General features: G+C 36.5%; 1 protein-coding gene across 2 annotated transcripts in view; it reads left to right on the top strand.

The window, feature by feature from the left end:
* Positions 1-403: 403 nt before the first annotated feature.
* Positions 404-26,419, top strand: part of LARS2 (leucyl-tRNA synthetase 2, mitochondrial) — an 86,062-nt gene continuing 60,046 nt past the window's right edge. The window contains exons 1-6 of one of the 2 annotated variants that reach the window (XM_027659358.1): positions 404-533; positions 3,371-3,621; positions 5,453-5,581; positions 14,817-14,908; positions 18,336-18,396; positions 26,119-26,208. In XM_027659358.1, coding sequence (XP_027515159.1) covers positions 3,388-3,621; positions 5,453-5,581; positions 14,817-14,908; positions 18,336-18,396; positions 26,119-26,208 — 606 coding nt within the window. In that variant the 5' untranslated portion in view covers positions 404-533; positions 3,371-3,387. Of the gene's footprint in view, positions 534-715; positions 872-3,370; positions 3,622-5,452; positions 5,582-14,816; positions 14,909-18,335; positions 18,397-26,118; positions 26,209-26,419 lie in introns of those variants that run through there. The other variant, XM_027659359.1, reaches the window with a different exon arrangement.

A 26,419-nucleotide genomic window follows, 5' to 3' on the forward strand; every position in this document is an offset into this window, starting at 1 on the left:
GCACATGGCATAGGCTTGCATCCAGACGGTTCTTGAGTATCTCCAGTAAGGGAGACTCCACAGCCTCTCTGGCCAATCTGTTCCACTGCTCCGTCACCCCCACAGTAAAGAAGTTCTTCCTCATATTCAAGTGGAAGTTCCCGTACATCAGTTTCTGCCCGTTGCCTCTTGTCCTATTGCTTGCCACCACCAAGAAGAGCCTGGCTCCAACCTCTTGGCACCCACCCTTTAGATATTTATACGCAAGGAGAACCCCTCTCAGTCGCCTCTTCTCGAGGCTGAACAGGACCTGTGCAGCTTATACAGAGATCAATCCCTGTAAATTAATTTATTTTCTTTTAATTTACTGCTGATCTACGTTCCCACGTTAGACTCCGGGAAGTGGAGACCCCTCCTCCTTCCTTTCACGGAACTCCCGCCCCCGCCGGGCGGTGCCGAAGGAGGAGGTGGAGCCTGCGCCCCACTCCGACACCGGGACACCAAGATGGCGGCGCCCGCGGCGAAGCGGGGGAGCTGAGGGAGGGCGCGCGCAGGTAACGGTCCCCCCGCCCGGCCGCGCCTCTCGCCCCCCGCCCACCGCGGCCGCCGCCGCCCCCGCTGCCCGCGGCTTCCCGGCGCCCGCTCCATTGGTCTCCTTGCCCGCTCCCAGCCGGCTCTCCCGGCGGCCTCGTGCCGCCGCAGCTCCCCTCTCCTCGAGTCTCCCGCCGTCACTCGCGCTTCCGCGCCTGGGGAACTGCCGCGGAGCTCCCCGTGCTTGCTTCTCCAGCGGCGGGACACCCCCACAGGGCTGAATGAAATTTGCTGGCCTTCGCCAGGCAGTTTTCAGTACCTTAATTCAGTCTCCCGTGTGGTTACTGCATCTTTTCAAACGGTCTCTGGGTCAGGGGAGGCTTAGGTTAAGTATTAGGGAAAGGTTCTTCACCCAGAGGGTGGCTGTGCACTAGAACAGGCTCCCCGGGGAAGTGGTCACAGCACCAAGCCTGGCAGAGTTCAAGCAGCGTTTGGATAATGCTCTCAGGCACATGGTGTGATTCTTGGGGTGTCCCGTCCAGGAGATGGACTTTGAGGATCCTTGTCGGTCCTTTCTAGCTCAGGATATTTAATGGTTCTATGATTTCTTTCTCTGTCAGACCAGCGCCTTCCCCACTTCTTCGCACACCTGCCGGAGTTGGACTGTTTTGCCTTGTAACCTGCTCCTTGTAAGACCCACACAGCACTGGGCTGAGGCACCCTTGGCTGGGGCAGGGAGGGGCACTGAGCTTCTCTTGGTCCCATGCACAGAGGCCTGGAAAGGCAAAACAGCTTAGTTCCACGTCCTTTGGATTTGCTTGTTTTCTGTCCTGGCATGGCCCAATGCATGATGTGCTGATTATCGCATTATTTGCTGTTCATCCCATGTTATGGTTGGGGGGGGTGTCTGCGAGTGGGAAGGACACCGTGGGTCTCTTTCTCATCCTGGAATTACGTGTGTTCGAATGAACTTAGCTCTAGCACTGTGACCGTGGCTGTAGCCACTTTCCCACTCACGTTCATTGCTCTGACCCCTGCTCATGTGACCTGTATGGCCTGAGGTCACTCAAAAGAGCCCTGGCAGGCATGACATTGACAGGTGGGCTTCTCTTGAGCTGTGCACAGGGATAGGTCTGTGTCCTTTCTGTGTCACAGAATCAACTGGATTGGAAAAGACCTCTGAGACCCTCAAGTTCAGCCTGTGACCGAACACCACCATATCAACTAGACTTCAGCAACCAAGTACCATGGTCTAGTCTTTTTTAAAAGACTGCCACCTCTCTGGGCAGCCCATTCCAATGGGCTTTCTGTGAACAAATTCTTCCTAATGTCCATTGCAAACCTCCCCTGGCGCAACTTGAGACTATGTCCTCTCCATCTGCCTTCAATGAAGCATTATACATGTGTAACTGTTGTGCTTTGAAGTACTTATTTTGTAAATCAGCAAAGCTGAAAGTGGCTTGCATAAGGAAGCACTCCTTTCCGTTGTAAATTAAATCAAAGTAATAGAAAGACATAAGTAATAAGGAAATAATTAATAAAAATAAGCAAAAAACTGCAAAGTACTGATATGCGAATTTTGAGATGACTGTAATGTTATGGTGGGAGAGAAACTGGGTGTCTCCTGAATGACTCATGTGCACCTGCACTGGGAATCCTGAGTACAGTCCTGGATTTGTTGTTACTACAAATGAGAGAGATTTTAGAGATTAGCAAAAATTCAAAGCACTGATGTGACATAAGTGAAAAAATGTTCAGAAGAGTCTGCTTGGTAAGTAAGAGAGGGAAAGTGCAATTCTGTAGACAGGTAATGAGACAGGCAGTGAGGGTTTGTGTATGCATATATGGTGAATGTTAAAGTAAGTACAACTCCCACTAGTTTACTGGGGATCTGAATTAGGTGGTATAGCAATTATTTCTACTGATAATGTTGCTACCTTATGGGAAATAGATGAGTAAAACCTTTTGTTATCAGAATTTCTCTACACAGAGATTTTAGTGATGTAACTTTGCAAGGAAAATTATGAAATTACTGAAATAGCTAGCTTGGTACGAACCAAGTGTATTGACCAAAATTTGGGAAAAAACCACCAAAAAACAACCATAGAGGACAGGAAATATTGATGTTAAAAAAAAAAAAAATTTTTTTTTTTTAAAGAATTAAAGGTCAAGATGAGGAAGAAATCTCAGAGTAGGGGTCTCAATGCTGTATTTCCTACTGTAAGAAGTAAAATCGGTAAATGCCTTGCTGAGACTGACCCCAAATATGCGGACTATTTGATCTTTCTCACATCTGAGTAGTTTTAGAAGATTTACTCTAAAGCATATGAGGAGTTAACTGGATTTTTAGTTGAAAGAGAATACCTTAGCAAAGTAGTCGGTTCAGAATATCTAGTTGAAATCTACTAATTATAGTTATCCTCCCCCATCTCTTTTCAGTGGTGACAAATTCAGTATTTTTACAGGATAATTTCATCCAACTTCCTCTTCTCTCTATTTCATTCTGAATTTTTACTAACACCCTGTTAGCCATCTTCTGTTAAGGCAACTGAGCTTCTTGAACCTTCAATCGACTGATTCGGCTTTTATGGCAGACTGAGCACAAGAACTGTATTTTGTTAGATAAGACATCTTCACACAACAGTTTTGTTCCATGCAAGGGCCACAGTTAGTTCTCTCTGCCAAAAAATACATGCTTTTATAATTCAGAGACGGGAATAAAATGCAAGTGCCATGGAAGACAGCCGAGTTCAAGTCAAGCTAAAATATGTTTCATAGCTACCAATTATTTTTATAATCATCATAATCACTGAATTCTTGTTATATATTGCAGACTGAAATGCATATTTTTTCTTTTCAGATATCATAACCTTAAGAATGCAGTCGGTTTGTCAGAGAGTTGGCACTTGTTCCTCATGTTTGAAGAGACAACTAAATGGCTTCCTGGGATTAATTAAATGGCAGAGAAGACTGGTTCCTGCTTGTGTGAGAACTATTTACAGTGAGACGGGGAAATGGGAAAAAAACTATGGGTTGGAGACAAGAAAAAGAGTTGAAAATTGGTGGCTCCCAAGAATAAAGGATCAGTTCTGCAGAATTTCAGAAACTGATGTAAGCATTCTGAGAAATTTGGAGATTACCTATTTGATATTTTTGTTTTCTTAGAATGAAATTAATTGGAACTTATTTAATACAGTTGGCTTATACTGATTAGATTTCAGGGGAAAATACTTTTATGTGTTAGTAGATTATTAAAAAATATTGTTGAAATAGGTGGAAAAAATAATTTTAAAATCTTGAGGAAAAACACAGTGATAAGCAAGTATGAACTTCCCAGTTTAGGAAGTGTTTGAGTGATCAATTCTTTCTTTGTCTATTGTATCATATTTAGGAATTAATTATTTAAAGTATTAAAAGAAACATCTTCTATATGTGTAACTTTTATAAACAATTTTCTCAAGATTTGGTTCCCAATGTTAAGACGAATCTATTACATTACATACTGTGACTCATTAAAATCTATGTTAAGGGGAAATTATTTTTTAATATTTTCTGGTTTATAGTCTCATAGGAGTAATAAGTGCCTTACAGAAAAAAAAAGTTTTCCCATGCAATAAAAGATGTTGAAAACAATGGTATCTCAGTCTCTGACTCTTTTTGCCTTCGTGGTTGTGCTCAGTCACACTGATTTAAAAACATTTTTTACCCCTTCATGGTTTTTTCTTCATCTATCTTAAAATGATCAAAAAAATCATTCTATCAAAATGTTGAAGAGAGAGAAGAGCTTGCTTTTTCTGGGAAAGAAAACTGAGATGGAAATGGTGTGCATGTATAGTGTAGCAGAGTAAACATTGATTTAGGTGTGTATCTTTGATACCTGGTTATACTTGTATATGTAAGTATCATATATAGCACACATATGCTAAGTTCTACATTGTATTTTTAATTATATTTTTGTTTTATCCTTACAGTTGAAGTAGATTTAATAACATCTCATATTAAGAGGCAAATAGTGTGTAGTGCTGCAAGGAAGTATTCAGATTATTTCTGATTTTGCAATGATTGAGCAAAAGTGATGAAGAAGTAATATTTGATAAATATGATTAGAGTTTTATTCAGAATAGTAAAAGCTGCCCATAATTTTTTTCATTATTAACATAAGAAGAATAACGTATGAACTTATCAAGCATCAGTGGTATCAGTGACAAATTCAATCAATGGTAATCAAGATGTATTAGGAATAATTGTTGTGAGAGACAATGTTTGATTTCTTTGTAACTTTTGTCATTTTACTCAAACCTAACTAAATGAAATTTTTACTTTCTTTTTATTATGTAAGATACTGCTTGTAAGGTGTTTATGGATCTGAGCATACGTAGTGAAACTGAACAGTTTCAATTTAGTGGATGTTCATGCAATTGCTAATGATTTAGTCACTCTGAGTTAACTGCAGTTCAACTGACAAGAAATAACTGGCCAGGAGTGAGTTCCGTGTTTGTTGTAGATACGAAGTAAAACATTAATTATTTAAACTGTTATGAAGAAAATTTAATCTGCTTTGTTTTCATTTTTTTTTGGGGGGGGGACAGATTAAGAGCACTCAGGTCATCAGTTGCAGATACTCTGGTAGGGAATGGTGATTGGTTAAGCTTCAATCCTGTTAATATATCTTTTGTTGATTAGAAGTTAATTAATTTTCATAATATCCCAGTGCTGTATAAATGTGAGTAGGAATTGATGAGATGGTGGCAAAGTCTAGTAAAACACCTCCATTTAGGGCCCAAAGAATTTTATCCAATGAGCTTTATCAGTGCTTGCTTGGATCAGTTCCAGCAGAACCTTCTTTCTCTTCATGATACCTTATAGTTATAATGTGCACATGTATTTATTCAAGTGAAATGCTAACTCATGTAGTTACTAGTTTCTAAAAATTTCTTTCTAGAAATCAAGACCAAAATTTTATGTGCTTTCTATGTTCCCATATCCTTCTGGGAAGCTTCACATGGGCCATGTTCGTGTCTACACCATCAGTGATGCAGTAGCTCGGTTCCAGAAAATGAGAGGGATGCAGGTAAGAATAGATCAGCAGTAGGACCGGGTTGGGGGGGGCTTATGTTTTGATGTCATAATTGCTCAGGAAATGAGTATTTTTCCAAAATCCATGAAAGTGAAGGTTTGGTTGGAATATATGCTACAGCTGCATAGAAAATGACCTGTGAAGCTTTGAATGTTGAAATTTGAGACTTAAATAGGTGGTGTTCAAAACTCCGTTGGTAACAGATGGTTAGAAGCTGTCTCAGACGATACAGCTGATGCTGTATCAGTTACCTGAATGGCATAGTATCGATGGGCAGTGTGGGCCACACCATTTCTGTGAGAGGAGACTGCAGACCCTACTGCCCTCTGGATGGGACTCGGGGGGAGGAAAAGGTGTAGCTGGCAAGAGAAAACTGGGACACCACAGAAGGCAACTGCTTTCACCTCTTCTGCTCCCGTGAACCAGTTGATGTCATTTGTCAGACTCAGAGGAGCACCCTGCCAGCTGGGAGGGAAACCCTTTTTCTTGACTGCTACAAGTCAGATGAACAGGATCATGTCACACATCACATCATGTGGGTGTAACTAGAAGTTTCTGTTCTGTAGCGTCTGACTCCTTGGCTTACCCATTTCAGCCTTGCTCATACATACGAAACGTTGCCTTCTGAAGGTGCAAATCTACGAGGTAGGCTAAGCCTAACTTTCTTGCTACATCTGTAGGGAGAAATCCTGTTTTCCCTTCCATGTTCCTCTGTTTCCCAGTCTGCCCCATGCCTGCCATAGTTTCTTCCTTGCTCCCTTCTGTCTTTCCATTACGTAGAAGGTGTAGCTGAGAGCCTGGTCCTTGCAATCTGCAGTGGGATCCTAACTGGCATTCTGCAGTAAAGGCTGGCGGGTAGAATTTGAAGGATGTAAGGAAGGTGTGGGAAAACTGTGGTCTAAGTGACAACCATATTGCGGAGGAAAGACATTTGGTAAGGGGAAAATGTTAAGAATCTGGGAAAGAGTAGGAAGGAGGAATATGGAAAGAGAAGGGAGTAAAAGGAAAAAAATAGCCATAGGCAAGAATCTAGGATGACACACTAGGAATTCTCTCTAATGTACAAGAGAGAAGGAGCAGCTCAAGAATATAGGAATCAACCTCATAAGAGTACAAAGAAGATGAAATGGAGAAAGTGATGTTGGTTGCTGGTTGAGGTACTAAGTGCAATTTCCTTGCCACAAATGCTGTAGAAGTGTAGCATTTCCTGGATTTATCACCATCCGTGAAACTGATAGGTATCGTCACTGAATTATTCAGTGTGCTGCCTTTCCAAATACTATATATTTTATGCCAGTGATGAACATACCATGCACTGAATATGTGCTACTGCTTTAGAGAAATGCATTCTTATGCTTTCAAAATTACAGGAAAAAGAAATAACTGCCTTAGACTTTAAATGAGAAAAAACCCAATAATGTCTGTTTTAACACTAATCTTCCCTAACTCTTCTGAATGACAGGAACTCGAATCTCAGTTAAAAAAATGAGCTGATGAGGCATTTGAAAGGATATTTGATTCTTGCTTGGTGTTAAGACCATTGATGAAATGCCATTTCAGGATATAGACATGTCTTATCAATAGCAGTGAAGATAGCCACTAAATTTCTGTTCAGAAAAATAGAAACTTGCTTTCTCTTGTACTACCTAAAATAAAGTGAAAATAATTGTCTACATCCAGTAGCATGTTCTACTTGTAAGCTTTTGAATATAAGGTAAGTAAGCACCTTTTATAGGAACCTTTGGAGAAAAGTAAAAAGAAAATATAACTGTAATGAAATGTAAGAGCCACTGTGCAAACAAGTTTTTATTTCCACATTTGCCTGTTCTTTTCCAGAAAAGTTTTGAAAGGCTTTTCAAGTTTTTACATCTTGCATTTCAGCTTATTTTTATATTTCATGTAAAAATTACTTTGAAGTATATTGGAGTGCTTATAGAACATGCTGGATTTCTATAAATACTTGTATCTTCTGTTATGTTAACCAGTTTGAACATCTATTTTTGACTAAAGGTGGGCAGCCATAGAATTTAACCTTCATTACGATTAAGAGACATTAAAAATCTCTCAGATGATTTTCTGAGTATGTCAGAGTAAGAGATACTGTGTTAGTGATGTACATTAACTTGCTGAAACTTGTCTTAAAAAACTTTTTCTTCATTACCCATGCTAATTTCTCTATCACTCAGCATTAAAGTCTTTATAATTGATTTTCTCCTTGCAATTTGTTTATGAGCCTCTAGAAGTGTTCTCTGCCCTTTGTCACAGTTCTACAGTCTGTTAAAGATTCCATTATTGTGGTAGTTGTAGGCTATGACATGGATATATAATAAAATTTGATATTCCCAAGAAAAATTATTTTTTCCCTGTATTCAAGGAATTACTGTAATTCTTCAGTACATAAAAAGAAAGAATGCTTTAGAAACAAAACCGTTAGTATGCACAATTTTTAAGTTATTCCACTGATTTTCTTCCTCAAAATTCAGCTTTAATATTGCATGTTTCAAAGCTCAGGGACTTCTAATTTTTCCTCTGTTAAAAATCTAAGTAGAAAGTAGAAGTGAATCCATTTCAGGTATTCAAGGCAAGTTTAGGATAAGATTTCTTTCTGAGTAGCAATGTTGTTTAAGCTTTGCTTCCATCATTTTCAAAAAAAAAAAAAAAAGGAAGAATCTCTACACAGAGATGTAGAGCTCAACCTGGTTAGCAAATCATAAAAATTGTGCTAGAAGCAATGAAGACAGGTTGAAAGTGTAAGGTTATGAGGAACGATGGGCTATTACCATGAAAATTACAGGCAAAACCATTCAGACTTTCAGTTCTCAGGGAAAACTTCAGGCTATGGTATATATTTGTTATTTAATAAACAGTGAGGGAAAATGTGTGTGGTGTGTACCTGGTTGAGAATATATGGTTAAGTAAGAGAGCAATTTATGTTGAATAAGATGGAGGTCTTAATGAGAAAACAGTAAATTAGTTTCACATTGATTTAATCTGAACAGGCAAGAATTGGCCTATTTGTTATAATATTTAAGCAAGGATAAGCTAGAATACATTTACAAAGAGACTAGAGGTCCTTTAGAACTCCTTTGGAATGCAGTTGTGTAATTTCTTCATATAGGAAGTAGTTTATATATATATATACACATACATATATATATAGGAAGAGTAGGATAGGAATAGTAGATTTCACTGGGAAAGTTTTAAATAATTTGAAATGGTTTTGTCTTTTTCTTAAAATGGAACGTTAATATTCAATTTTTTCATCTAGATAAGATCTGATTTTGTTTTAATTAAAATATTTTAGAGAAGCAATACACACTGAAATCTACTGATATTTGTCAGAAACTTGTACTTTGCCAGCACTTTAGGTGGGAAAATAAGTATTCGTTGCTCTTTTTCCCACCTTGTTCTTGAAAGAAATACTGCTTCAATATAAAACTGTAGATGAAAGCATTGTGAAGCATTGTCTTGTTCCAGCACTCCTCAAGGACCTGTAGGCAGTGCATGGGAAAGTCATGCAGTTGGATTGGGTTGCTGGATGAATGATTTGTAGAGTACATCTGTTATAAGATAACTTGTTTACATTCAGATTACTGAAGATGAAGTTTGATGTCTTTGCGTGGGAAATGTAAGCCATATAGATTGCTTTGCATAGCTAGGCTCTTTCCAAAATGTGTTAAGGGTGACATTTTTCTTGAAATACAATTAAAACAATTTTTGTGTATGAAGAGTTCTAGATCTTATTGAAAACATATTTCTTATAAAATGCTATGAGAAAGTAATTGATATATTTTAAATTACGCATTTGTATCTGGAACCAGTCCAGAACTATAATGTGCAGTTCCTGGTGGTGTTTTCTTCATGTAAGCTCTTCATGTGAATTTACATGCATATTTTCAATTCAAATGTAGTTGTCTGAGACATTAAGAGATTTCCTATTCATTATTTGCGAGTGCTGTGTACAAGTTAGAGAGATATTAATGGTGATTTTCACTATGGCAGATTTCCAGTCTGCTGCTGCTCTGTGAACAAGTATTTACCATTACTTTTATCATGCTATCATTACCATGTCTTTGATAAATTTCAAAGTGGGTAATTTGTGCCTCTCAGAGGACTGAGAATAATTCCCTTAGTGATCAGTAAACAGAGAGTGATTCAGTTCAATAGTTCTTGTGATACGTTTTTAATGAAATTGATACTACAGGGGGCAGTCACATGTGAGAGCTGTAGAGAAATGAGAATAATCATTGGACAATTCAGGGTGACATTCCTGTATGCTGGAATCACATTTCCTAATTTATACTTAAACTGGTCTTGATAGATGGGATTAGGATATTGTCAGTGATATTTCCACAATATCCCCAAATGACTTAAAGAGCGTTTTCGTTTTATCCATAACATCTCTTCTTTTAAATTGAATGTATTTTCATTAATTGTTTTCCCTTTCAGCAGTGAATCTTAGTACTCTTGAAATTGCAAAAGTGAGTGGTGTTGAAGACAGACAGGGAAGTTTAATTAAAACTTTATAATTAATTCATCAGTAAGATGAATTATTTCAATACAGATCCATTTTCTCATCATCATTAGCTACTGTTCTCCACCTTTTTATGTGTGGCTGCTGTGTCCTTCTTTCGTCAGGTTATTTCATGTGGTATAAATCAAGTGGAAAATATTACAAGTATCGTGTGTGCATTGAATCTTATTTAATTTCAGTTTTCCTATAGCAAGTACTGAAGGTGTTAATGAGCTCACTGTTTCATGTTTGAAAGAAAAAGATAAAACGAGATGTAATTTTAAATGCAATTATGTTAGACAAGAATGTGTGAGATTTAGGAGGCAAGAGACAACTTTGTTCTCAAAATGTTTATGGTAGTGTGTGGACATAGAATAATTTCTTGTATTTTGTATTTTGTGACAATAAAAAATAAATGAGGGCATTTTATGTTTTGATAGAAATCTATGTGGGTTGATTATTTTTTAATTTGAAAGTGCTTTCTCAGAATGCTAATATGCAGCACTGTGTTGAAGAAAAGCACTGAAATAGTCTTTGAAATAGAATGTACACACTGGTCAAAAAATTAATTATTTTAATCTATTTCCAGGTGTGGCTTATCTGCTTGGGGTTTTTTGTTTTGTTTGGTGGTTTTAAGACAATCGAGTCTGGATTCAGGTGGAGGTCTTGTATTTAAAATGTGTTATATCTGCAATATGTCAATTTACAAATCACGTTTTCAACAAGTTCAGCCCAATTGTAGGCAGCCAGTGGAAGGAGCAGCTGCCCTCATCACTAATTTGTCAGCAAACCTCTTAGTTTTCATTTGTGGTTGTCTTTTTTTATGACATGTTCTCTAAAATAAATATATTTGTTTGGAGGGCCTTTTTGACACTGATTCTGCTACCTTTCTTAAAATTTAGAATGCATTGATCTGGATGTAAGAAGGATACATCAACTCCCTGGTCATAGTTCTGAGACATACTGAGCACATCATGAGAGCAAACATGTTCTTTGTTTCCTTACAAAGATCAAGGAAAATTCACAGAATTGCCAGTCCTAGTTATGTTGATGGAGGCTTAGAACTGAGATAATTGTCAGCTCTGTGTTATGTAGCACACCGATCTCACCTACTAATTGTCAGTGTGATGAGCTGATCGTTACAGCAGTGAATAGACGAAAATCCTCTGAGAGGAAGAGCTGAGATCTCAGAAATGAATTAATGGAGTTACTGTGTCTTCCTCCACTTGGTCCCACACTCACATTAAGAGCTCTAGCCATCTTTAACAACAGATTTTTGACTGTGCTGTGAAATGATTCTTAAAGCAATGCTTCGAGCTAATTTTGAGTCAGTCTTTAGGATCTAAAATGTTTCAAGATGCAACTGTTTACCTTTTTAATAACCTGTGTCTGAAAAGAGCACTCGGTGTGGTAGTTACTGAACGCTTTGTTCCCCACACACTATTTAATTGTCTCCATGCAACTTTTTATGTTCCTGTGCAAAACATGGTAAGTGGTAGAAAATGCCCCTCATTCAGAGTTGAACCTGCCTAATCATGTGAACTTGTGAGGATCTTAAATTGCATAATCTGTGTTCAAGACTAACCTAGGAATTTTAACCAGGAGTTTACCTATCCAATTCATTGTAAAGGCAGGAAACACACAGCTGGCTGCCTTTGGTGATAGCACTGGCTATCATAAAATGGCTGAAACTATAGCCTGCCTTCTTTTACCAGGTATGGCCATCCTTAGACTTATGCAGGCCTCCTGCTTTACTAGATATGGTCATTATATGTTTTTCTTTCTCCTTGAGGCGTAGAGAAAATATCGTTTACACAAAGAAGTGATGCTTGGAAAAATGGTTACTCCAGTGATCAGAATGGATCTCTCAGTTGCATAAGGTTTAGAGACTGCTGTCAGAAGCAATCAAGTCAGCATTCAAGAAAGCAGATGACTTGTTTTTCTTCTGCTCACCTGTAATGGTAGAGGGAGCAGCCATGTTTTCTGCTAGTTAGAGCATACGACCAACCCATCAAGGAGCTACAAGGAATACTCTTTGGTCTTCAATATTGCTTTCTGGTTTTTTCTTCCTGTTTTTGTTTTGTTTTGAACAGTTGAACTGTTCCTTTTTCATTTGTACCAACTTTTGACATGTTAGTTGTATATTTTCTTTTCCTCTTCCGTGTCTCTTGAGATTTTTGATGTGTTTTATGTTGGATAAGTAGAGTTGAGATGTAATGCCAAATGCTGCGCAGAGACTGTGGCATTTTAGCTGCAGATTACAGCCAGAAGGAGCTGACCTGTTGTTTAGACAAATGTGTTTCACAAACCTTTCAAATCCATTCATGGCAGAGAAGTAAAAGAGACAATAAACTTGAAATAATTTTCTAAACCACTGTGCATGTTACATTCATCTCTATAGCAACTACATAAATAGATCTATCCTGGAGATTAATTTGGGGATATTTTTAATGTCTCTTTAAATTCCATTTTCTTATTGAAACTTGAATTAGCATACTTCTTCAGCCCTTTAACTTGAGGAACGTTATTTGTCATTAAACCGAACTTTTGAACGTGAAGAGTGAATGTGATATTTTTAATAAATGCTAGAATTTGGAAGATCTGTGTGCACAGGTTACTCCTTCTAGCCCTGATGGTACAGTGACAAAATGTCTGTACATATAACTGTCTGGATCATCTGTCAGCCCTTTTGGGTGTCTGTAGCTGGTAGTGAGGTTGTTTTTCCCATATCTTTTTGCTCATGAGTGTGAGAAATGAGATTCTGCCTTGCTTTTGGCTGCCTGTCTATATCCAGGAGGTGTTCAGAAGCTAAATTTTACAAAAATTAACCAAGAGTGTTTTTTCTATCTCACTTAATGTGCATCAGCTTGTAGTAAATGAAGGCAGTTGTAGGGATCACACAATCAACAAAAGGGGATTAACAGAGAAAATATGTTTTATTCATGGAAAAAAAGGTCTGGTTTATTTCATCATGTCTGTCCAGAGACAGGTCTTTAGCAATAGTGTGGTCAAAAAGAACTAATGTGTCTTTTAAAAAATCTGTTGGGATTTACAGTTTATGTAAAGTTTACCTGTCCTTTTTTTTTTTTCTTGTATACCAGTAGTTTTGATTGCTAGGTGGGGGACTGAGGAGGAGAAGGGCTGGGGGCAGGTGTGCTTCAACAGAGTGTTGAGAAGTGGTTTATGCTCCAATTGAGATTTACCATGTAACACTCCCCGCTCTATAATGTAGGGAAGTAGGAAGTTAAGACTCGTATTTTCTGATACTGTGGTATGAGGAACAATAATTTGAATGATAATAGGGAAAATTTGTAACACAGGATAGCATTCCAATTTCTGTTAGATTTAGACATCAAAAATGTGCTGTGCATGGACCCTTACTGTGCTGGCTTGGATCACACGTGATCACATGTTAATACCTTCAGTTTTGTTGCTGCAGCAGTACAGTAATGATATACAGCAGGTTTAGTTTTAGATCACTATGGAATCAAGAATGCTGAGGAGTCACATCTGTTATATCTTGTTACTTTTACACTGTATTCGTGCCTAGGGCATCTTTATAAACACATATATAAAATATTTTTTATGAAAGATTACATTAAGTCAGAGGATTAGAAGGTAGGAGCGAAGAAGAATAAAAATAATTCAAACCAGTGACAAAAGGAGCTCTTATGCTTCCTAAACAAACAGATTTTTCACATGAAGGTAGATTATGAGATTAGTATGGCTGGGATTGCTTTTTTATTGCTTCTTTTCTTATATGTCACTAAGGAACAAGTTCTTCATATAAATACATATTTTAAGGGGTAAAAATTTTGATTTCTTACGACTTGTAAAATGTTAGTCACGTTTTGCTGTTGTTAAACTTGTGTAACTTTAATCATGATTATGGAATTTATAGCACATTTGTATGTTTAAGAAATAGGGTTGGTTTTATCAGGTATCCAACATGTATGTGTTTAATGATAGCATCTTAAGTACTGGCCTTTCTTTCCCTGGTTGCTAAACAAGTTTTTTGAACGCTTACTGTATTGTTAGATTATTTTTCAAAATAATTTTCATGCCAATAGGAAAGATATATCTCTATTTCAGCAGAAATTATGTGTTATATTTTAGAGTAAACTTTTCCCCCACTGTTATTTGTAGTCATGAAATACAATTTGTCATTTTGTAGTCTATCTTTACAAAAGATATTTCAATAAAATTTGACTAAAACTGTTTTCTTCATTATCTTAATTTTATTTGGTAGATTTAAGGTTATTGTAGGTTATTTTTCTTTTTTTCTTCTTCAACACAGAAAAAAATAGGGTACACATCAAGTACAGTTATAAAAGTCAATTATTTTTACTTGCTTTCATTTTTAGAATGAATATTTGATTCTATCCAGTAGTAGCATAAACTGCTGATTTTGACCACCACAAAAATTTACAAAGGGTTCATTTTTTTCACCGTCAACCTGGTGTTCAAATAGTCATGAGGATTTATTGCATAATACTTTAAGCTCCCTCTAACATCTTATTGCAGATAGCAATTATGCTTCATAGTCATCTTTTAAAGCAAAGCTAGCCCTAGTTGGCAGGTTTGGAAGAGGTTCAACTCAGACAAAGCAACTGCTGAAATGCAAATCATCATTCATTATTTGGAGTCTTGTGTGTGTTGCTGATGCCATTCCAGAAAGTTGCATAACATTGTGTTTTTCTTCTTTTTTGCTGACAGGTGATAAATCCAATGGGATGGGATGCATTTGGTTTACCAGCAGAAAATGCTGCAGTTGAGCATGGCCTTCACCCTGCAAGCTGGACAGAAAGGTAATTTTTAATGAATTGAAGTATGACATTTCCGTGGGGGATACCTGTACTGTAACCCCCATAAACCAACAAAACAGAGCAAAAACAGCATAGAAGAAAGACAATACAGAAAGAACCAGGGTTGTCTGGGACCAAAGTACATTTTAAAGGACTGTGCAGATGATTCAGTTTTGAAAAATAAATATATTGGGATGATTTTCAAGGTTTTAATCTCAAGGACCTTTAGATTGTAGAGTGGTAGAATATCAAAAGAGAGATGTTTCCCGAACACACAAATTGGTTAGTAAGAAATAAATCAGAATTTCATTATGGTGAGGTAAATCTTAGTATAGAATACATAGTTAAAGAGTATGAGCTACTGGTTAGATTTACTAGCAGTTTTCAGTACCATGCAAAAGAGGAAGGAGATAGTTTTTTTGTTTCAGACTGGATCTTAGAAAGTGCTAAGCAGCCGTTATTACTGCTGATTTCTGTGAACATCTTGGGCTTTAGACCACAGAATTGGGTGTTATATTCCCCTAATATTCTTTAAAATAAGTAAAAGGTTATATAAGTAAACACTTTCTATAAGTAACTTGGAAACCAGGCTTGCTAAGTGAAGCTGTTTGTTGTGCTCTGGATGCAGTAATCTAGCTGTGGTACCTTTTTAGACCTTGATCCATTTCCTTCCTTGATAATGCTGTTTCTTTAGGGTTTTTTCATGCTTCTTGTCCTATCTTAAGATACTTGATACTTTTCCAACCAAAATATGATGGCAGGTGATTTCACTTAGGAAGAAGAATGCATGTGGGCACTACACTCAAATTCTGAGTTACTTCTGCTCAAATTTTTAAAATTGCCTTTATGTATTATTTAGAAAGAGTATGCCTGAAAACCATTTGCCACGAAGACACAAAACCCTGGTTTTGTCCATTCGAGGGAGTCTGAAAAATCCCTGTGCACAGGGTGTTGTGGGCTATCAGTTGTATTGTGGCATGGTCAGTAAATCAGTGATTTCTGTCTTCCTTCGATAAGCCTGTATAAGCTCAGCTGTAAAACACATCTGCGTATCTGTTACATGAGTGTCTCATTTTTACCTCAATTATCTTGATGGAAACTTCACCAGATAGAGCATTACTGTGATCATTCCCTACCTGACAAATGAGGCACAGAGAAGCGGAGGTTGTAACTTTGAGACAACGAGGCTGACATTAAATACTTGCTGACTGCAGAAGGGTTAGTGTTTTCCCCTTCTTTCTACTACACAGTCTACCTATTATACTGGCTTTGGCACTCAAAGGGCATCTTGCTGAACTGACTCAGTTTGCCAGCTCAGAGGAGAGCCATTCTGCCAGCTGACTGAGCTGAATTGGCTCAAGGGAAAAGCAGCGAGCATGTGGGGCAGAGACTTGTGCAACAGCAAAGAATCGTGTCAGCTCAGCCTGTGTCATCTTTGCAGTTTGTCTAGTTCATATCAAAAAGCATGTGGCAGGGCACAGCCTGAGCTGATTATCTTCTGCTGCTTTCTGTGCTCTTCTGTTTTTCTCTTTTGTTGTAAATAGGTGTGTATTGTTCCATATACTTAAAGCAGTTCAGCTAGTTAGTTGCAAGGACAAGATGTTTTATACTGGAGAAAAGATTTGCTTTTAAAGTTTCCTTAGTACTGAAAAGAGCAATTATCTATTTTAAGAGTTAGCTATAACAAAAAAACTGAGAAAAGGTAGCACATCATAACTGGAACTTATTACAGCAGCATCCAAATAGAAAAAATATTTACATACCTAATTTTTTTTTCGTTTATGCTAAGGAAAGGAGTTGGTTCATCATACAGGCAGTTTAAATTCTGACCACTGAAGTAATTAGTGTCTCCCATTTTCTCCACTGCCCCTGTCCCAAATGTTTTTCATGCCTGCAGCAAAGATGAACTGAACTGAACATGAAGCTGTGGCATCAACCCTGATGTGTTTTAGTCATCCCTGGTGCAGACACAGCTGCTCCTGTAAAAGGGGGCACACTAACCATTTCAGTTTGCTTGTTTCAGGAGTGAGCAACCAAATTTCAGAGCATGTTGATTTGCTGAAGAGGTGATTTCATATTAACTTAAATTGCCCATTACTTCTTATATTCTCAAAGATAGGAAAAAACATAAAACAAATTGAAGAGAGTTATTTATACAAACAGAAAATTTTGTTGGCATGAGTAAGTATAGCAGCAGAAGCTTTGTGAAAATTACTCAAATTTTATTTTTTTTAATCAGTACTGTTAATTTTGAATGGGACTTTAATTAAAGCAGCACTACTAAAAGTGTAGTTTCTTCCAGTGAAAGCCATGAGTCCATAAGAGGATTTCCTGGTATACCCAAACCAGGAAAGATAGCTTACTAGAAAAGGCAGGCCTTTTCCAGGTACTAAATACTTGCATTTCTCAGTTATTCAGCAGTGCAAGTTTGCTCTGGATCAGAATTAAATGCTTGATTTCATGACTGTCAACTTAGGCACAGTGGAAGGATAGATACTACTTCATCTGACATAATGCATTTTAGTAGAAAGGTATAAGTCCATTAGAAATTTTAACCAATGCTACAGTATGTGAATGACTTCACACCAGGTCACTAATTAGTGTCATGTAATTGTGGGTATTTTGGTAAACTGTATTTAGTACATTTTCAAACTAAAGCTTCACTGTATATTCTGCTGTATCTTATTTTACATTTGTAATATTATTGATCTGGGGCAACATCTAGCCCTATCTAGCCCTACAGTTTCACCATTGACTTAGGTTTTCTGCTGCCACCAGAAGTTTCGCTGTTCCTTGTTGCCTCCCAGGATATATGTTCCCACCACTTCCTTTGTGTTGGCTCAGCTGTTTTTGTGGCCCACAGTCTTGGTTTGATCAGGCTGTTGATCAGAGGGAAGAAAGAAAACTTGTGGGGGTTTTTTTGAGAACTTTTTATAGGGAGTGTCTTCAGTTGAATGGGGAAGCTGATTCAAGTCATCCTATAGCCACACAATCACCACAGCCACAGCAAAATATAGCCAGGATAGAGCAGGATTAAGCTGATGGTAGAAGTGCATCCTACTGCATTAAGAAGATTTCAGAGGGGCCTTTGGCTCAAATGCAGTGAAGATAATTAAAAATAATGAGAAGTGATGCTTCAGTAATGCTTCCTTCAAACTGCAGTGCCGTATTTACTATTAAGTTGCATTCAGATCAAGAGAAAAAAAAATTCTTTTTTGTATACATAGGCAGATTGGACCAGAATACACTGGGGACTTTTAAAATTATTATTTAAGATGAGTTTTCTGACAATTCTGAGATCATAGTGTTTAGAGGTTAGCTACTGCTTTTGATTTCTCAGAACTTTTTAAGCACCTGATTTTAAATATGATCACATGATAGAAATATTTTAAGTTAATAATTTTAATTTATTATTATTATTATTTTGCAGTAATATTCAGCACATGAGGGAACAGTTTGATGCACTAGGTCTCTCTTTTACATGGGAAAGGGTAAGATTTTCTTTTTAAATGGATACTGCTTTATTTTATTGCATGATGCAACATTGAAAGCCATGGAATTTCACTACTTTATTTATGACAATATAAAAGTCTTTGGTAGTGACCAGTTAAAGTTGTTAAACTGTAAAATTGAGCTTTTTATCAGATTTCCCTCATTTTTGGAATACTGATATCATCTGATAATATCAATGTTTAGGAGAATCTTTAAAGTGATTTCAGTTTTGTATTTGGATTTTTCTCTCTGCTTTTTCGTCTCTTTGAAGTATCAATTTTCTGTGTTAGAAGTAAGGCAATAGTCTAAACAGATATTTATGAAACAGCAATGCCTTTGTGTTAAGGTATGTATTTTTTGAGGAGTGCTCTCTTCAATGTGTATGTCAAGGGCTTGGTTATGATATTCCAAATTTTGAAGCATAAGCCTGCATTTTTGTAGATGTTCATATCGTGACCATTTTGGAAAACATAAATTTTATTTAAAACACTAGTACTTAAGAATGAGGTGTTCACCTTAAAAAACTTACCAAACACAGATCAGATCATCAGCTAATGTAATTTTCCAGTTAAAAAAGAAATTAATGTTTGAAGCAATTGTAAGGTTATTGCATTTACCAGTGAATCAGTCAGTCACTACCTTTATATTCTCAGCAATAACTGTTATCACTTTAATGTGATTTTGAATAGAGTGATGGAGATGCTAATCTTGGATTTTTATAGCAGTATTGTAGATCTGAAAAGGGAACACATTACTTTCTGACAGTCTGAGACATGCCATCTGTTTTCTTTAATCTTGAAGGTGAAGTTGTTTATTTGTATGTCTTACATCTAAAAAACCATATTTCATCATGTCATATATATGGCAAGATTTTTCAGTATAAGCCTTTTTAGTAAGGTTTTTGTTTTCTTGGTAGCCAAAAAGTTGCTCTGAAAACAAAAGATTTGTTGTGGAAGGTTCACAGCACACATGCTTGACAATTATTTTCTTATATTTGAAACTGATGGTATCAAGAAAATTGAGAAAATTCATCTCCGTGTATGGACTTCTGTTTAACCCTTCCATTCCAAAGAACAGATGGAGAACTGGCAGTACTGAAAACCATGGCAGGAAGTAGAAGTACACAGGGAAAAATCATTTGTCATCTCTGTGCCTGTGATTTGAAGCTTACCCTCACTTTTCTAGTAAACCATGTTTTGGTTAATGAACTTTCAGGATATTTCAGAACATTCTGAATACTTGTAGAAAGGGCTCTGAAACTCTACAACGTACTCCACTTGAACTCTTGTGTAATTGAAATACTTTGAAATGCTCTAGTTTGTGGTTTTGAAAGGTAAGATTTTAAAACAGCTAAAAAGTGTTCCTTGAAACACAATACATTTTAGTTTTCACTCCTTAGCTAATCAGTTAAGTTTTATTTTACCTAGAAAGCCTATGTTACTAACTGGAGTAAGAGTGATCTGAATAGTAGCCATTAGCAATAGATATGTTTATTCATTGCAAAAAATTTATGATGCCTAAAATATTATATGATCTTCAAATGCACAGATATTTGAGCTAGCCATGAAAGAACCTGTGGAAATAGGATCCGTAGCAGAATGTGTTATCCAGGCTGATAAAGCCTGCTTCTCTGCAAGGCTAATTAGGCTGGGCAGAGCATCTTACTGCCTCAGCTGTGCTGCTTCTGGGGTAACCCAAGCATCTTTGCACAGCAAAGCACTGTGCTGTGCAGGTACCTATCAAAAAAGTGAGGTCTTTGAGGTAAGGAGTATTTTTTTTTTTAGTATTCTCTACTTGTATGGTTCTAAATCAGGGGGCTTGCAAAGCAAACCCAGTAGCATTAGTGACTCCTATGAAAAATCCAAGATACCTTTTAGATGTGTTAGTTTAATTAACCAAAAGCCATTATACAAAACAGGACTTTGTTTTTAATTTAATTTCACTGGTCTTGCTTAAATCTGCCCCTCCATTGTGCTGGAGCGTAGTGCTTAGCAAATACATGCTGGAGGGAGCCCATTCCCCTAACTTAGATACCTATTTTAGTGTGTGGTGAATTGCCTTTTTAGAGTGTGAACCTTTTATGTTAACTGTCCCTGTCCTCTGTGGCCAGCTTAGAGTATATTATATGGCTAGGTGATGGGAAGGGAACTTAAATAAATGTTGCCATTTTAAAAATGGTAAAGGAAAAAAGAAGTGTGGGGGGGAAAAGTCCATTTTGAATACCTAGTGCATGTAGCTGTGCTGAAGAATCTGGCTACCTATAAAGTCATGTCTGGTGGTCAAGAAATTCCTGTCCAGGAATATGAAGACTAGATCTAATTTTATTGCTTGATAAAATTATTATGAACAAATCCCAATGCACCTGCAATAGTAGAAGTTTCCTTTTATTTATCCGGGGGGGTTTTTTTGTTGTTCTCTGTCTTATAAATCAAAATGCGCAAATATTTTTATGTTGTAGCAGTAAGTAAAATTATTTAATCAGTGAGGCACCACAAATAACACATTATTAAAAGCTAATTAGATGATTTTGGACAGTCAGGTTACAAAGACACCTTAAAATTATTCTCCTGAACAGAAAATGTAAGCAAATGAAAAATGTAATTAAATGCATGAAATAACTCTATAAGTACTTTGCTTTTAAATACTGATAGTAATCTAAAATTTTTTACCTGAAACATGGAGGTATTTTAAGTGCCTCAAGTAAGAAATGTTGTATTTTTAAATCACTTCAAAAATGGTGCGATTTTGGGGAGATACTTAGAAAAAACAATAAGAGAGAGAGCATTTCTGTTCTGAACATTTATGTTTATGTTTCCAAAGCTGAAGTTTCAGCATGGAAGAAATGTCTCTAGGAGACATTAAAAACACCTGCAAAATTAAAAAATCCCCAACATTGCAGTTATGTTTTGATTTTAAGATACCAATAATCAGAGCATTCCTGGTGGTCAGATTTTTCAAAAATATCACCTCAGATAGCATAGCAATCTGCTTGCCACGTTTTTTAAAGATGATTTTCAAGGGAATTAGGCAATATAATTTTCAAAGATTCATGTCATCAGCAACAAGGAATGGAGAGCATATAACATTTTTCCTTTCTTTTTCTCGGGAGTGCCATCAGACTGAATGCATGTTCCCAGCAAGCCATCAGTTCACCACTTTTGTTACTATCAATCTATAATTTTCTCATAGAAAGTAGCTCATTCCGTATTTCAATTTCTGCATTCCAAGTGACATATTTATTTTGCATAAGAGTACATTAAAAAAAGACGAAATCTTTGGTAGATTTTCTTTGTGCAGATACTTTTCTGTTTAGATTTGAAGTTGTCATTCTTGTGCTCTGCCTGAGCATGCATAAAGCTAGCAGTACATAGAGCATTACCTATGAAAATTCCTTTTCATCCACGTATCACTGATAATCAGTGATCCTACTTGTAATTAAATAAAAGAAGCAAACTGTTGATACAAGGCTACTTTTTTTTTCAAGGAAGATATTCATGCTCTAAAATGTAGGCACTGAATGACATTTGTATTTGTAGCTAATAAAGCATAAAACTAAGGGGCTTTGAAATACAAATATTCAAATTAATTTAGAAATGTAGGTTGGTCTAGCTCTAAATCTCAGAAAATCAAATAATTATACTTTCAGATGAGGTGTTACATGCCCTTTAAAACCAAAATAGGCAAATAATTGATTAAACTGTTTAATCTTCCCAAATAGAATTTGAAAAGAATCTGCCCAGATTTCTTCTCCTTGTCTCCTTTTAAATGAGTGCAACGTGCCTATCTTTAGGATAGCATAAGACTATGGTAAAAATAAAATTATTGGCAATAAACTAGGAAATTACTTCTCTCCAGTTATACGTTATTCATAAGGCCTGATGGATCTTAGAACAAATAAACTTTTTCATGCAGCCTGTAAATATTACTTTTATTTGAAAAAAAAAAGAAAGCCATGGAAGTAGCTTGAAGATGTAGCTTTCTTCTTAAAAATACTAGCAAAAACAAGTTAAAAGGTCAGAGATTCATAGTAGAACATTGTAAGAACAGAGCAGATTTAGAAAAAATAATGAATTTTAAAACAGAGCATTTGAAAATGAGTTTTTCTTTTATTAAAAACACCAAAATCTTTTATCCAGTTTGAGTTGGTTTTTTTCAGGTTTTTTTTTAGTGCAGATTCTTTCCTGATGGTTTTCCCATATTTTTTTGTAGCTGAAAGGGATTTTTTTAAACCAGATTTTTTCATTATGAATGGCCCTTTAACATTAACATGAATCTATTGCTTCCCAGTTACAGTGCTATCAAATCTAAATTGCAATACTGCCATTTTAATCTGTAACTGAGAATTTATTTGCAAAATAAGTAAGATACCAACCCCTCCATTGTGGTATTTGTTAGGAACAGATTACCGTGCTGCAATAAATGGATTAAGCAAGGTAGTTTTTAATAAGGGTAGGGGTCTTTCTCTTCTATGACTTGCCAGTACCTGTCCTTTTAAAAGCAGACTGTTCTTACAGGTGGTTTGTTTTAATTGTTGTGATGAACTGATTTGATGAATGAGTGTCATTCCTGTAGGAATAAGGAGCACTAACAGTAACCAATGATAAAGAGGCATTTTGGTGAGAATATCGAATACTCTTTTTGAAGCTGACAGGAGGAAAAGGGAAAATGGATGGGGAGAAGAGGGAGATGCTTTCCCTCCCATTTCATATTACCACCTGAAAGGCAGAGGTAATGGGTGATGACTAAATCTGTCACAGAGCACTGAAGAGCAAATGCAGTGGACAGTGAGCAGTATCTTACATATTTGTAAAAGGGTTCTGATTTTTTAGTAGGTATTTTATTTTTGGAGAAAATATGTTAATGTCATGTTATATATATTCACTAAACTGTTTTATGATTTGGGGTTCTATATGTGTGCTGTTTATGCTAGTGCTCAGATCACAAATGAGAAGCAGAAAGTAACAGTTTTTGGCAGGGTGGAATGGCTCCAACGTGCTATTTTTCAATCCCTTTTATAAACTCTTTTGTGTATTTCTGAGTTAAGTTAGTTATGTTAATGCTCTGCAGATCTTTGTCATGCTTATAAAGTATAAATAGAAACATTAACATTCGCCTTAATTTAAGCATGATGGCAGCATAATGGAAACTTTTTACCAGACATCATTTATTTAATCAAGATCAGTAACTGGAATACATAGAAAATTATTTTTAACTGTAAGTCTTAATGTGCTAAATGATAGGAAAAAAAAGACCCAAAACATATTTTGGGATTGACAAGAGTTTGCTGGCTTGCCTTCAGCAGCTCATTTCACTTGGTAGTGATGTAATTTCTCTTTCTTCATTAACTTCAAATGTTACTCCAAACCTTCATGGTTATAAAGTTAAATTATGAACTTGAGGGATCTTTTTGCAGCTCAATGACCACACAGCAGATTTTTTCTTTCAGTGACACAGTCTGCTGCATTTCTTTCTAAAGAGTGTCAATTTACAACTTGTGAGATTCCATTCTCAGGAGTTACCTTGTATCTTGTAGCTCAAGTTTGTCTGGCTTGTAACATGCTTGTTTAGATTGGGACATGAAATCTTTTTGTTTCAGAAAGCACAGATCTGACATTCAGGGCCAGAAGGACAAATCTCCAATCATTTTACAATTTTTATTTACAATTTTATTTTATTTTATTTTATTTACAATTTTATTTACAATTTCATTTACAATTTTTATTACAATTCTGTTGTCCTACCCGTTTGTCTGTTGCTCACATAGTCTTACATTGTACTGAAGGGGATTGTCTCTCTTCTTTTATGTGTCCAGTATTCTAGTGGTGAAACTCTGTTGCCTGTAGTGGCATCACGTTGGCAGAAGAACTGTTGTCACTGTGTGAAGAAGCAGGGGGGAAAAAAAGAACTACTAAATGGATAGTGTTTGGTTGGAGAGATGGAAATCAGACTTTTATCAAGTGGATTTTTTTCAGTGCAGAGCACAGGGAATTAATCAAGCAACTGTTTTTCATTACTAGGTCTTCACATGCTGTGCTGAAAACTTGCCATTAAATGTCTGTTTCTGATCTTGAAAGCCTCTTATACCCACTTTTGAGGCACATCTATTCAAAGGTCATATTAATTGTAAAAAGCAGTGTTTCAGCACTGGAATATAAAGTTCAAAGCAACTAGAATATAAAGTTGTAGAAAAAGAATAAAAATTTTATGCTAGAGTGTTTCAGATGTCATTTGAGTAGCAGATGATATTGCAGGAGTTGTGTGTGGTGGGAAGCTTAGATGATAGGAAAGCCCACGTGAAAGACATTTCACATTTGGAGCTATTCCTGGTACTTGATAACTATTTATAAAGGGAATAAATTTTATCAGTGGCTTACTGAGAAAGTTTTTATCAGTAACTCTAAAATCAAGAGGTGTTTGTGTTGATTTGAAGTTCAACCATCTTCCACTTCAATATGTACAAATGTGGTCAAGCAGAAAGTTTGTAGAAATGTTTCTTCTTTAAACAAGCGCAAGTTAAAAAGAAAAAGTTGAGGAGGAAATCTGGTCTCTACTGGCACATATTAAAGATGTAATGAAAGCTTAAATACTGAGTTACTCAGTTCTTTTCACTTTGGCCAAAATTTAAAGTATGTGGGTGCGAGCATATAGGTTTGCATTGTGCCTGTGAAACCTGTGTTTGTGTTGAGACAACTGGGAGTATGTAATGATGGAATCCCTTAGTCATCTTTGCATATTATGATGTTTACTTGAAATGCAGTTTGTTTTTTTAAGAACAAACATTTAAAATATAGAACTTTGTAAGCAGTTGGTCAGTAGGTTGTTTCGTAAATATTATATTTCACTTAAAACTTAGAAAATGTGTTTGAGTTTTGAAAAAAGCTATCCATTATAGTTACTTGCTATTCTCTTAATTCCCATTCCTCCTTCTTATGTTGTCTTTTATTTTTTCTGTCTTTATTTCCCTCTTAACAGTCCCCCTTATTTGTGACTTCTTTTATGACTCATTTTTTCCATCCTTCAAGCAAGAGCCTTCTCCTAACTTGAGCTGCCTTGGCTTGCTTATTGACCTTTGCATGTAAGATATCCTTTGCAAGTCTTTCATCTTGAAGTTTAGACTCTTACCCTGTATTCCATCCTGTCTACCCCACATGTTCTGTCTGACAGCAGCCCGGGTTCCTGTGTGGTGTTGTTCTGTCCTCCCACATCCAATGTTTCAGCTGTAAGCTCCTTGTTCTGCTCATTTCACTGCAGCAGCTCCCAGCTGCCTCTGAGCAGTCAGCAGACTCTGTTCCTGCTTTTCATTGCTGAGCAACAGAGGAAAAGGCTACCTGGCTAGGATGGCTTCTTTGACAGAGGTCTTTTTTTCTCTGGTTTTGCTGTTTCCCAGATCAGACAGTTGTGATCATTTCCGTTCGCCTTCTGTTCTTATATCTGTCAGCACTAATATTACAGGATTCTTATATTCCATGTTAAGAGGGAAACTTTTCTTTGCACATCAAACCCACTCAAAGCCTGTGTTCTCTGATTTCGTGTACAGGTGAATATCACTAATTGTAAACATTACAAAAATGAGGTTTGTATGTGAACATAGACATGAAGAAACAGTTATGTTTTCTCTGTGGAATATATTATACACTCCTGGGTTAATTGTCTATGTTAAAATGATGTAAGAAAATACTAAGCATAGTTTCAGGAATTTTTATTTTGTTTAATTTCTACAGGAGGTAACCACTTGCTTGCCAGAGTACTACAAATGGACACAATACCTCTTTCTTAAGCTTTTTGAAGCTGGGATAGTGTATCAAAAAGAGGTAGGTACAAACTTTGAACTCTAATATTTTGCAGGTACACTAATTTAAGTTATTTGTGTCAGTGGCACATTTCCAGATTGTCCATTCACATTTATTCAGTGACAGTGCTCTATTAATTTTAAATCACTCAAAATAGAAATAATGTTATATATAATTGAATTTTATATGTAACTAACTAATAAACCAACATGAATGGCCATTGTAATAAGTC

Source organism: Corapipo altera, unplaced genomic scaffold (genome assembly GCF_003945725.1).
Source record: "Corapipo altera isolate COAL_440 unplaced genomic scaffold, ASM394572v1 44b, whole genome shotgun sequence".
Classification (NCBI taxonomy): domain Eukaryota; kingdom Metazoa; phylum Chordata; class Aves; order Passeriformes; family Pipridae; genus Corapipo; species Corapipo altera.